This window comes from Osmerus mordax, chromosome 24 (assembly GCF_038355195.1).
Source record: "Osmerus mordax isolate fOsmMor3 chromosome 24, fOsmMor3.pri, whole genome shotgun sequence".
In the NCBI taxonomy this organism is placed as follows: Eukaryota; Metazoa; Chordata; class Actinopteri; order Osmeriformes; family Osmeridae; genus Osmerus; species Osmerus mordax.
In genome coordinates, this window is record NC_090073.1 from 2,274,926 (window position 1) to 2,287,021 (window position 12,096).

A 12,096-nucleotide genomic window follows, 5' to 3' on the forward strand; every position below is an offset into this window, starting at 1 on the left:
CCCCACAGTAAGCTGTTGTTCAGTGTCACAGATGTTTTTCGTTTTCCTTGAGGTACAGAGACAAGTCAATGATCACCCCACGACCTGGGAACTGCCTCCTAGCAACAGTCTATCAACAAAGTGATGTATCCAGGAAACTCTAACTACCTTTGGGTCTAAGCGAAAACCAATTTGGTCAGAGGAACTCACAGTTGAGATCTATTTTCCCCATTTTAACCATTTATGCAACCAAACAGATATAGACCAAGTTTAAGAATGATGTCAATCGTGCCTTTTGATAATGGTGATTTGTAAAACATTGGCATAGATTTTAGGGTTCAAGAATGGTTGCCAAGCGGCTCTTAACCATCATTTTAAATGACCCTTCCATCTGGAAGAACCCTGGTGAAAGACAATCCAGGATCAGTGGATCAGGTTCAAAGGTCAAAATGTCTGGTCAGATTGTTAAGACTTCTAACTAACTACCCTTTGAATCTGCTTGCATCTTCATCTTATTGATTAATAAAAGAATTACACAAAAATGTAATACACCACGTTAACTTAGGCCATGTAATAGGCTGTACCTTTGAAGTAGACCAGCAATATGGAGAGACAAAGACAATATTTCGTTTTATCTTACAGTCAATACATAGGTTTAAAAAAAAGTTCGCCTAATTCATAAAAACAGAGCCAACTCCACACTCCCTGAAACCGTACCATCAGGAATATCCCAAAATGATGTGACTTGTGTGGTTTTCTTAATAAAAGCGATAATCTCCATAATGCTGAGTCAATGTTTGGTCCCCTGAAGAAATACCACACCTTAAAACTTATTGAAAAGCATTTTTACTGACCTGAAGTAAGATGATACTATAACTTTCTTAGAACACAATTCTATATATTTTTTTATCGCAGTGATTCCCTTGTTTTAACTTGCCTTGATAAGTTTCCCCCTCTCCAAAATCGTCCTGAAATTCTGTCGATCCTAGTTTGAAAATGCACGATCTGACAATAGATGACGCTTGTAAAGTCGCTTTTCCACGAAAGTCCCCAAAGATAGTAGAGCGCCTGTTAAAGAGGCTCCTCGGTTTAACTTTCACTAACCCTCCAATTTCAATACCGCTTCCGACCAAGTTACGCCTCATGGTCATGCCCCTTTACGCCCACTGCTGCAATGACATCACAGGTGGACGGAGGACCATCGAAATGAATTCCAAGGAGCAATGCGATCATATAGCGCGTCGTTATCCTTATATCTCGGGTACCGTACGTGTTTATATAGCGGCTCTGAACCAACCTTGCCAACTTATGTTGGCTTTTGTGTTACAGCAGGCATCGAATACTTTTTTTAGATGAAAAAAACGTAAGAGTTAATTGTAGGATACTGTGCATGATCTGTAGATGAATCTGATAAACCACCCTATTGTTGTGTGTTGATGACTGAGTGCAATCTGCTGCCGCCTTGTGCAATGTTACCGATAGATGTGTTAAACATTTCAGAAAATGTCTCCAACAGATACCTTGACTTGCATACCAAATGAGGGTGGGACCTTGAGCAGCACTACTGGATCAGTTTAATTAAAGTGCCTTGATCAAGGACACAATCTATCCTCCTGAGTTCCAGCAATCAGAGTGCAGAGGGGAGAGGAGGAAGTATCTCTCCCACTTGCAGCTCTCACCAGTGGCACCCCCAGAAATTTGTCATAGGGGGGGGAGGGGGGCAACTGAAAATCATGGGGTGGCACTTCAAAATCAAAAGCTGTGACTGGATTATAGGAATTCTATTATGCTGTTGTAGATGGAGGCCTGTTGATGTCAACATGAGAGTTAAGGAATCGCATACTGATTTTTACATTTAATGTTAGTAATTACCTGATATGCATAGACTAATTCCGGTACAGTCAAACATTTTGAGTAATTTCTTTATTTTTTCAGATGATATGTGACTTGGAAGGAGGAGGGGGGGGGGGGGGGGGGCAGTGATTGTTCTCACCTTACCATTCCTAAGTTTTTTTGTGTGTTTTTTTTTTTTTACTGTTTGGAAATCTTCTTAGAGTATGTCATGTGAAGATAATGTTCACTGTTTGGGGAAAAGGAAAGTATTTATGACAGTAGGAGAGTTACAAAGGACGGCATCACACGTTATGCAGGTACACGAGGTACACAGAGCTAGTGTGTGAGAGGGCAAATAAGGTTACAAAGTTCTATAAAGAAAATGCCTATCCTCACTCATTCTGCAGAGTATATATTTTGAAACGTTGCAGAACGTGGGCAACGATACTGAAAGTTGAGTATGGTCAGGGCTGGTGACTCACACAGCCTGTGGGCTCTACGTGTTGGTCTTAAGCACGTGTCTGGGGAACGCCCTGGTGTGCTCCGCTGTGGTCAGATCCCACCATCTGCGTTCCAAGGTTGAGTACATGTTTGTGATGTTTCTGGACGGATCTCTTTGTGGCCACAATGGCCACAATCATGCCCAGAAGGAGGTGGCCAGCTTGTGGCCCTTCGGAAGCTTCTCCTAGGTGTGGGTGGTCTTCGACCCTTTGGACCACCTTCATCCTCAACTTGTGCATCATCCATGTGGATCTATATTAGGCTTTGGCGGGCCCGTTCAACAACAAGCAGAAGGTGACATACCAAGTATAGCTTTGATCATGATTGCTGTGGCGTGGACTCTGTTCTCATTTCTTTAATTCCTGTGCAGCTCAGCTGGCATGAAGCCCAGGGGACATCTATGGGACTGGAGGAGAGGGTCTGCTAAGAAGTGTAACACAAGCTTAAATCGCACCTATGCCATCACTTCCTCCCAGACCAGCTTCTACACATCTGTCACCATCATGATTGTCACGCACACTCGAATCTCCTTTATCGTTTAGAGACAGATCCAGCGGATTTCTACACAAGAACGTGCGGCACTCCTGGAGCTGCCAGGACTGTAGTGAAGGCCCTGAAGACTTCTTTGAAGATGGACCAAGGTACTCAAGGCTCTCTCCATTATCACTAAAGCATTTGTCTGCCATTTGCTCCCTTTCTTCATCCTGAACTGTATGGTCCCCTTCTGTAATCCTGACCTACACCCTCTTGGTCTGCTCCTGTTTGTCACCTTCAACACAGACTTCCGCCAGGCATTCTCCATGCTACTGGGATACAGACGGTTTTGTGTCAGAAATACGGATCAAACTGTGAAATTAAGCAATGAACTGGCATCTCATCACTGACACAAAACCAGGAATTGCCAATATTACATTTACCAGACGCTCTTATCCAGAGCGACTTACAGTAAGTACAGGGACATTCTCCCCGAGGCAAGTAGGGTGAAGTGCCTTGCCCAAGGGCACAATGTCATTTCGCACTGCCCGGAATCGAACCAACAACCTTCTGATTAATAGGCCGACTCCCTAACCACTCAGCTATCTGACTCCAATATCTATACCATGCCTTAAGCCACGCATATCTACTGCCTCACATTGTCAAAGACATGTGGTTTGATGGTATATCGGACAGGGTCAATGTAAAATGTGACTCTTTGACAGCATGTCTGTTTAGGATCAAGAGACTGAATTGTCTCTTGAAAAGATAACCCCATCAACGTCAGTGGCAACTCCTCCTTGCATGGTCATGTGGCTCACAGCAAGACATTAACTGCTCACATTCCTGGGATACTCTGAGACAATCTCGACCTGAACACCTGCCTTTGCAGTTCATGCAGTAGATCACTGTTTTCAAGACTATCTTGGGTAAGTCGAATTTTGCCTGAAACTTGGACCACACCTATTTATTATGGACACCCTCAGGGTGGTTTATAACTGCAGATTGACAAATGTGAGCTCATAAGATTAAGAGGCTACATAAAAACTGCTGCAGATCCTAAACTTGTAAAGAAACCTCCCCAAAAGAATATGTTCAAATTATTTATAGAATAGTTAGCCAAAGTGCTGTTCAATCAGCTAAGGAAAAATAATCCACCAAAATAATTAACAATGATCACAAAAACACATTCACAGACATATTTGTTATAATGCCAAGACAAGCCCCGATGACTCAGTATGTTGTCTTCTTTTATTGCATTTTTTTGAGTGAGTTGAAAGGAAAGTCTACCCTCAAGCACAACTCTTGGTACTAAGGGGAATTGTTTAGACTGAATCTTTGATGTGGATGACGAATGTATTAAAGTGTATATTTAACTAGACAGTTTGATATTGCTGCTGTACAGGCTCTTGGTAGGATCAGATAGCTTGGCCCTTTGGGAAAAAAATGACATAAATGATTGAAGAAACATTTTAAACAAATAACTTAAATAAAATACTCCGAATGTATTTACTTGTGCAAAAAGCATGTTATGGTAAACCAAATATTTTATAAATATGTATATCTAAATGAGACAACTATTTGCAGGATTGTCCAGAAAGTTGTAATAGTAGGAAGGTTAGCAGACTGCCAGAGATGTTCTGTATCCCTCATGTCTCTTCAGGTGTCTTCTTGAAGCAGTGGCTGTGGATAAGTTACATAGGACAATCAGTTTCTCTGACAGTTTGATGTAATTATCTTCCAAATAACATTTATTTTGACAAAATACAAAAAACTGTACCAGTTTTATTATTTACTACATTTTGCTCTCACCCTATAGGTTGCTTCATTACTTCTGGGCTCTGGCCGCTGCCAATTGGGATTGGACAGGATTTTCAGGACAACCAAGCCAAAGGCTACAATCAAGACCCCCAATGAATTGCCTAACACTGCCTCAGGTGGCAGCATTGCATATGGCTTGGTCCCATTGGTGTTGGCTTTCCTAAAATAAAGAACACACTTTGAAAACAATTTATATTTCTACATCAACCTACCATATGCCATGACTAGCTATGTGTGTTTCAGTGTTCAATATTGACATTCAATATCAGATAAAAAGGAAGCTTAAATTCTGTAACACATTTGCAGGAATATGGAACAAATCGATCTGGGTATTTCAAATAAGTATGGAACGTACAGTGCAAAGAATAGCTTCTCATTGATCCCTGAGATGCAGGACACGATGCTAAGGAGCAGTATGCTAGCTCCCAGCCACACGTGGACAGGCTTCAGCAGCTTGCGGAACGGCATCGGAGAACAGGGCAGAAGAAATCCAACGAGTCCTGCAACCCACTGAAGGAAAGAAAACCAGGAGCAGTCACACTCAGAGAACGTGTGTCCGAGCCTGACAGCTGGTCACGACCAGTTCAACGTATGTGCAAGACGACAAACGAGAAGGGAAATAACAGGTTGTTGTTTGTGCTTGGATACTGTGGATACCTGGGTAGTGAAGAGGGCTGTGGTGCATATGCCGACCCAGCTGTGGAGGGAATACAGGTTGGGAATGTGATTGTGGTTGTGGTTTCCAAACACGGCACAGAGCCCCAGGACTGACAGGACTAAGGCCAGCAGCATTACCCCAGCGTGCAGAAGCTTCCAGGGCAGCTTGTTCTCGCCCCAGGTGAGGGGCACACGGTACAACACAGCTCCTATAGAATAGGGGGGGGGGGGGGGGGACACAAAAAGAGGAAGGATTATATTACCACCACACGCAGTGTTCAGATCTTGGTTCGCAAATACACGACAGTAGGAGGTTTTCACTTATCTCTTCTGGGACTATAATACACAAAAGCATCGCAGACAGGTTATGAAACCGGCCACAACAGACGGTCTTACCGTTGCCATACAATACCACCAGACCTGTGACCATTAGGACAGGGTGCCAGTTGAACTGAAGGGCTGAGCCATCCCAGGCAAAGCCCCCTCTCCAATGGGCGTTCCAGTAGCACACACACATCACGCAGGCCATTCCAAGGCACAGGCACAGCAGATAGCACACGTAGAAAGACACTGTGGACCTCATCCTGGGGATATCTGTCACCTAGTAGCAACAGTCAACAAATGTTCTGAGAGGTAACAAGTATCAAGTGACGATGGAAATGTCAATTAGACAGGGTGGCTTTCCAGTATTCCCATTAAAAGTTACTTTAATTACAGACATTAGTGGGACTCTAGTATAGTACCAGCATTCTATACTAGTTATTTCTTTATAATAGTCAAGTCAATTTATTTATAAAGCAGATTTAAAAACAGACAACGCCGACAAAAGTGCTGTACAAAGTTATCAAATAAGGCAAACAACAATAAATAGAAACAACAGACAAACAAAACAATTAAGCACGAGTGACCCTAAACTGACTCGAAAGCCAAAGAATTAAAATACGTTTTAAGACGAGACTTAAATGGGCAGTCTATTCCACAGACTAGGGGCCACAACTGAAAAGGCACCATCACCTTTTGTTTTCATCCGAGTCTGTGGAATGGCTAAAAGGAACTGGTTTGATGATCTAATGGGCCTGGAAGTGTGATACAACATAAGGAGATCTGAAATATACAATGGAGCCAATCCATGTAAAGCTTTAAAAACAAGTACCAACACCCTAAATAGCCCCAAATGGTTGCAGTGGTTCTAGTAATGAGAAAGCCGCAAATGTGCACTCTATCCAAAAGCTAATCAAATAAATGAAATATACATTTTCCATTTCATATGACATAAATAACTCGTAACTTACATCAACAGATCTGCATTACTTCCTTGTACCAAAGTCACAACTGCTATTTGTCACTAGTTGAACACCAATCTAAGAATGATTTGTTTCCTTAAAATATCATATAAAATCCCCCCTAAAGTTTCCAAACCACACCTCCATGTAGCTGTTTGTATTTAGTTGATACTTACAATGTATGATTTCAGTTCTTGTATCAGTTTTCCAATTGCTCTTTCACTTCCACATTCTTCTACTCTTAGTTGGCTTAAAGGTAGAAAGTCATTTGTTTCAGAGCAGGTGGGAGATGGGGGAGACTGCATCCGTGCATCTGCCAGTAGAAGAAAACAGTGAAGCAGACATTCATAACAGGAATGCTGCCAGAGCGACCAATAAGCCCAAGTGGAAGAACCTTGATAGGACAGTGGCAAGTGGCACTGGCTTACTTTAGTTTTTTACCACAAGCACAAAGCCTATACAACACGGAAAACTAAAATGTTGAACAGGTATGCTGAAGAATCTCTCTCCCTCTCACAAACTCTCTCATTCACGGACCCATACCAAAGTAAAACAGTAAATCCTAGGGGATCATAGGGGAAGTTAGACTGCTGAAAGATCAGAGCCCTGATGTCCCCTAGCGATGTCTAATTTGCAAATCAAGGATGAGTTGAGAGTAAATTGATTTTCAGATTATGCCCTTACGAAATATCTACCAAAGCAGCAAGAGGGCCTGTACAGTATATGGTGTCCCTGGCTGACCTTGTGCAAGGTTTATTTGAAGAGAACCTATAATATTGATAGCAGATCCAGCTAGCTAGTAAAATATCACCGTAAAATAAGATGATCGCAAAGATTCCTACCTTGTTTACAAATCTGCCATAAGTAAGAAATGATTATTGGTGACTTCCAAATAACACTGTCTAAATCTAAGATTCTTAAATAAGTTGATTAAACTAGGAACTCGTAAGTTCGCACTTCCTTATTGAGGTCGCTATTCGCTAAGCATGGTGGGTAAAGTAGTTCACACTACAAAGCCACCTGTTTCTTGCTAGACGAATCCACGGAGCGTATGCTATGTTGGGTTGCGCATTCAGGCTCACGCGCTCATATAGAAAGCCATGTATGGAACGCCACAAAGACACACAAAGTCATGCCACCACACCATTGCATGAATATGGATTATAATTTATACGGTACGCTACATCCATGAGTGCTCGGCGCAGTGTCTACGGCGCAAACCGGGGAATGTTGTCTATCAATTCTCTATCAAGTCTCTCGCACAGACCTGTATAACTCGACCAAGCAACAAAGCTCTTTAAAGAAGGCACCCCGTTCAATTCTATGGAAAGTGCTCTGTGGCGCAGCGAGTCAAGCAAAACCCAAATATGTCTCAGGAGAGATCCAAGCTCACTCCAAATGTAAGTGCACTCACACACAAGCACTCACAAGGCCTGTCTGACCAGGTCCTCTCCTCTGTGTGCTGTTGCAGCGATTACCATGGTGATGGTGGTGAGCGGAGTTCAGGTCAGATTTCCTGAAGTGTGACAGCTGACAACAGTGTGACTTCCTTCCTGTTCAGGCTGTATCTGAAGCTGTACTAGATCAGTTACGCAGCACTCTGTTGCTCATCCTTCCTTGTATCTCCTCTCCTCTACAGCTCATTGGCGGCCAGGTGAGACAGTATCAGTCTCACGTGTGCTCTAAGACCTAGGTGAACGTCCCGTTTCTGGCTGACCACAGGGTAAGAACTGCAACCCTTATGATAGATAGATAGTACCCTCCACACTTGGTCTTAGCAAGCTTATTCATCCCTTTAGGACTCTTAAATGTGAAGTTTAAACATTTTCAGATGATCAAAATAAAATCAGTTCAAATGTGATGGGATGTAGAATTTTGCAGAATAGGATGTTACAAACATTTTAACATTCTGTTTACCATTCATTTTACTATATCAATCAAACAACATTTAATGATTCCAATTGAATCATTAATAGGACAGCATATCTACAGAATCATAACCCCTCGTCTATATAATTGATAATATCATGATTTAAACTATCTATAAAAATAGTCAGAGTGCTTTCAGCACTACACATTGTTCTCTCTGCATCAGGGAGTATGTTAGCTAACCACCACCACACCCCATTTGTCTCTGATGTCAATATCGCAGAGGCACTTTTCTACCTAGCAACAGACTTTGCCTCAGGCTTGGTGAGGAACTGTAGGTCATTCTCCCATGTAGCTTAAACCTGCCAACAACACAACAGGGCTCTATCTGTGGTCTCGCTGAGACTCCTGTATCTTCTCCCACCCAGCAGGGAGCCCTTCCTGCCTTGACAACATTTACATTTAGTCATTTAGCAGATGCTCTTATCCAGCGCGAGGCAAGTAAGGTGAAGTGCCTTGCCCACGTCATTTTGCTCGGCGGGAATCGAACCGGCAACCTTCTGATTAATAGCCCAATTCCCTAACCGCTCAGCCACCTGACAACACTGAGCTGAGCTGACTTTATGAGGTGGGATATGTCCAAAAAGGGTTATGTAAATATCTGGCCAATCTCCAGTTTCTAACATATCCTCTGTACTTTTTTTCAATGATTTGTCAAATTTAAGATTCACAACATCAGGTTGTAGATGAGAGGAAGGGAAAGACTGCCAGTCACAGCATCCTACCAGAGAGGCTGTAGAACAGACAGGAAATGACATCATGTGAATGCATCGCACTCCTCTGGGTCTAATTCTAACGTTTTAAAGCTTGTTATGATTAATCATGGATATGTTTTACTGAAGTAAATAGTAAAAAAACTTCCCAAACATTGCATGGAACTATCATTTATTCTTATAAATGTTTTAATGACAGTGAATTCATATTTTAAACGTTTTAAATGGTGATGGGGAGAAACAACAAAATATTTTTCAGATGATCAAAATAAAATCTGTTTAAATGTGCTGGTGGGTCGACATTTAACATTAAGATTACCATTCATTTTACTATATCAATCAAACACAAAATCCCTTTGTTTTGGTAATATGACAACATAGGTTATGTAATCCTAACCCTTCATTATGAAAATAGATAGTACAATGATTTAAAAATAAACATTCTGCTCACCTCAAACTGTACAGTGAACACACTCAAATATCTGGACAGAGAAAAAATCCAGTCCCAAAAGAAAACTGTTCTTAAGACGTCCTCTAAAGGATCTGTACCGTCTGCCTGAAGGCAGGAGAGTAAACAGGTGGTGGCCCGGTTGAGAGGAGTCTTTCAAGATGTTATTGGCCCTGCTAAGGTAGCGGGAGTGGGCAATGGATTCCAGGGAGGGCAGTGAGCAGCCAGTGATTTTTTGGGCTGTGTTGATGACCCTTTGGAGGGCTCTCTTGTCTGCTGCAGTGCAACCGGAGTACCACGCCGAGATGCAGTAGGTTAGTATACTTTCGATAGTGGTGCGGTAGAAGGCCACCATCAGACTACACTCCAGGTTGTTTCTCCGGAGTGCTCTCAGGAAGTGTAGTCGCTGCTGTGCCTTTTTGAATGTCTCTGAGGTGTTGGCAGACCATGAGAGGTCATCTGATAAGTGGGCTCCTAGGAACTTGAAGGTGTGGACCTTCTCCACACAGTCCCCGTTGATGTAGAGTGGGGCCGGATCTGCACTTTGCCTTAAGTCCAGAATTCATTCTTTTGTTTTTGTGGTGTTCAGTGACAGACTGTTGCCTGAGCACCACACTGTCAGTTTCTGTACTTCATCTCTGTACGCTGATTCGTCGTGTCCTGATATGAGCCCGTTCACGGTGGTGTCACCAGCAAATGTTATGATGGTGTTGGTGGGATGGGACGGAGTACAGTCATGAGTTTACAAGGAGTACAGTAGTGGGCTCAGCACACAGCCTTGTGGAGAGCCAGTGCTTAGCGTGATGGTGGAGGAGAGGTGGGGGCCGAGTTTTACAGTTTGTGGGTGGTTTGTGAGGAAGTCCTTTATCATAGTCCTTTATCATATTTATCTTTATTATATAACTCCACTATGAAGATGTCTTGACATGACAGTAATACATTACCCCCCACTCCTGCATCCCACCTCCTTTCAGATGCCTAAACCTGATTAAGCACTCCTGCCCCCTACACACACACGCAGTGGATCTACATGTTGTAGGTGTTACATAACACCCCCAGACAGGCCTTAACTTCTCAAAGAAGCAACACAGTTTCTCAGTGAAGGAGTCTTTCTGAGTGTGGATGTGAGTCATGTCTTCAGGGTCGTAGAAGGACACCTCCCCCCTGTCCCAGTCCAGCTGAACTCTGACCCTCTGGAGTCTCCTCTTCAGAGGGAGAGTGTTACCCAGATCATCAGTGTACTCACCACTCCTGCCAGACCCAGACTGCAGTTTAGATCACTCTCATAACTTCTAAATCAATGATTAATCAAGGGGATGGTGGTGACGCCAGAACTATGGAGTCGAACTAAACAGTCGAACATTTGTGATCACGTGTGAGTTTTGGTTGTCTGCACTGTGATACTGTAATACTGCAAGTGAATTAAAGAACTCATGATGATTAGTACAGTACATGCATACAATGGTCGTATCATAAAGCTTAGACCTCTAAACTAACCGGGGATCTGGTAAGTTCATGACCTCAAAGCCTAGGGAGTGGTTTATGGAGCAGGGTTAATAATTCCCAAGAAAAACACTGAAAAACATTAGTGTATTTTAGCTCTCTTGATTTGATCAAATACAGTCAAACCTTTGAAAAGAGCAAGCAACTTGTTCTCTCTTTCACCTCTAAGATGACCCTTTACATGGACAGGTCTATCTGTACAAATAATCAACATTACTACTGAAAGTCCTGATTTATCACAGCCAGATTATAGCAAATGTCAGAATGATGCAGCTTGTGACGAGGGTCTGAAAAAAACAACTTTTATCGTTACATGCTTTTCTTCATTGTTTTTGTCATAGAATAACTGATCAAACTCTCCTCACCTACAGTATGTTCTGAAGTAACACCCTGCAGATAAGCATACGGCCTCATATCCATAAATGTGGATGAGACCCAATAAAGTATTCAAAATTCCAATGTTCAATGTTTATGTCCAAATGACTTGTTTTTGCTTGTGCACGTTTTAATATGTGGTCTCAAATGTGTTGACAGAAGTTGCATTTTGTTTCACCCGTCAATATAAATGTTGTTATAGTTGTGCATTTTAGGACTTTGTTTAGGAGTTAGGCAGGGCTCTCAAGTTTAATCTAAATGTTGGTGTGTGATTACCATACCTGAGTTGGGTGAGGTATTTGATCTAACCTGGTCTGCAGAGATTTAGGCAGGTTGCGGAAGAGAAAATAGAATGTAGTCTGAAATGAGATTCCTGACGGAGTCCAGCCAGGTATCTGAAAGTTATTCACACACAAACGTTATCTTTGAATATCCGCTCACTAGCCAGATCAGCCTTCGGAAGGGATCGTACAACCTATAGCAGCGACTGAAAACTGTCAATGAATGTTTGCTAACATGCACTTCTGCACATCATGAAACCCTTTGTATTTTCATGAATACTCTCAATTGCCATTCAACT

The 12,096-nt window shown here is 42.4% G+C and overlaps 1 protein-coding gene and 1 pseudogene across 5 annotated transcripts; one reads left to right on the forward strand and one right to left on the reverse strand.

Moving 5' to 3' along the window:
- The first annotated feature begins 1,122 nt into the window (after positions 1–1,122).
- On the forward strand, positions 1,123–3,197 carry LOC136933065 (D(1A) dopamine receptor-like; annotated as a pseudogene).
- A 791-nt stretch (positions 3,198–3,988) lies between these two features.
- cyb561a3a (cytochrome b561 family, member A3a) lies at positions 3,989–8,049 on the reverse strand. 5 transcript variants are annotated; one of them, XM_067227967.1, is made up of 7 exons: positions 7,963–8,049; positions 6,725–6,861; positions 5,662–5,866; positions 5,266–5,474; positions 4,964–5,118; positions 4,600–4,768; positions 3,989–4,470 (listed from the first exon to the last, which is right to left on the reverse strand). In XM_067227967.1, the coding sequence occupies exons 2-7, from the start codon at positions 6,851–6,853 to the stop codon at positions 4,447–4,449; spliced, it is 891 nt and encodes a 296-aa protein (XP_067084068.1). In that variant the 5' UTR covers positions 6,854–6,861; positions 7,963–8,049; the 3' UTR covers positions 3,989–4,446. The 5 variants fall into 5 exon arrangements, with proteins under 5 accessions (XP_067084068.1, XP_067084069.1, XP_067084067.1 ...); XM_067227968.1 differs by having other exon boundaries at positions 7,977–7,997; XM_067227966.1 differs by lacking the exon at positions 7,963–8,049 and adding an exon at positions 7,391–7,530.
- Between the last annotated feature and the right edge of the window lie 4,047 nt (positions 8,050–12,096).

Excerpts from the sequence above, each read along its gene's own strand:
- cyb561a3a (XM_067227967.1), bottom strand. The coding sequence starts at position 6,853 with ATGCAGTCTCCCCCATCTCCCACCTGCTCTGAAACAAATGACTTTCTA. Across the intron at positions 5,475-5,661 it reads GGTGGTATTGTATGGCAACG|GAGCTGTGTTGTACCGTGTG; the intron begins GTAAGACCGTCT and ends CCTATTCTATAG. Across the intron at positions 4,471-4,599 it reads GTAATGAAGCAACCTATAGG|CCACTGCTTCAAGAAGACAC; the intron begins GTGAGAGCAAAA and ends ACTTATCCACAG.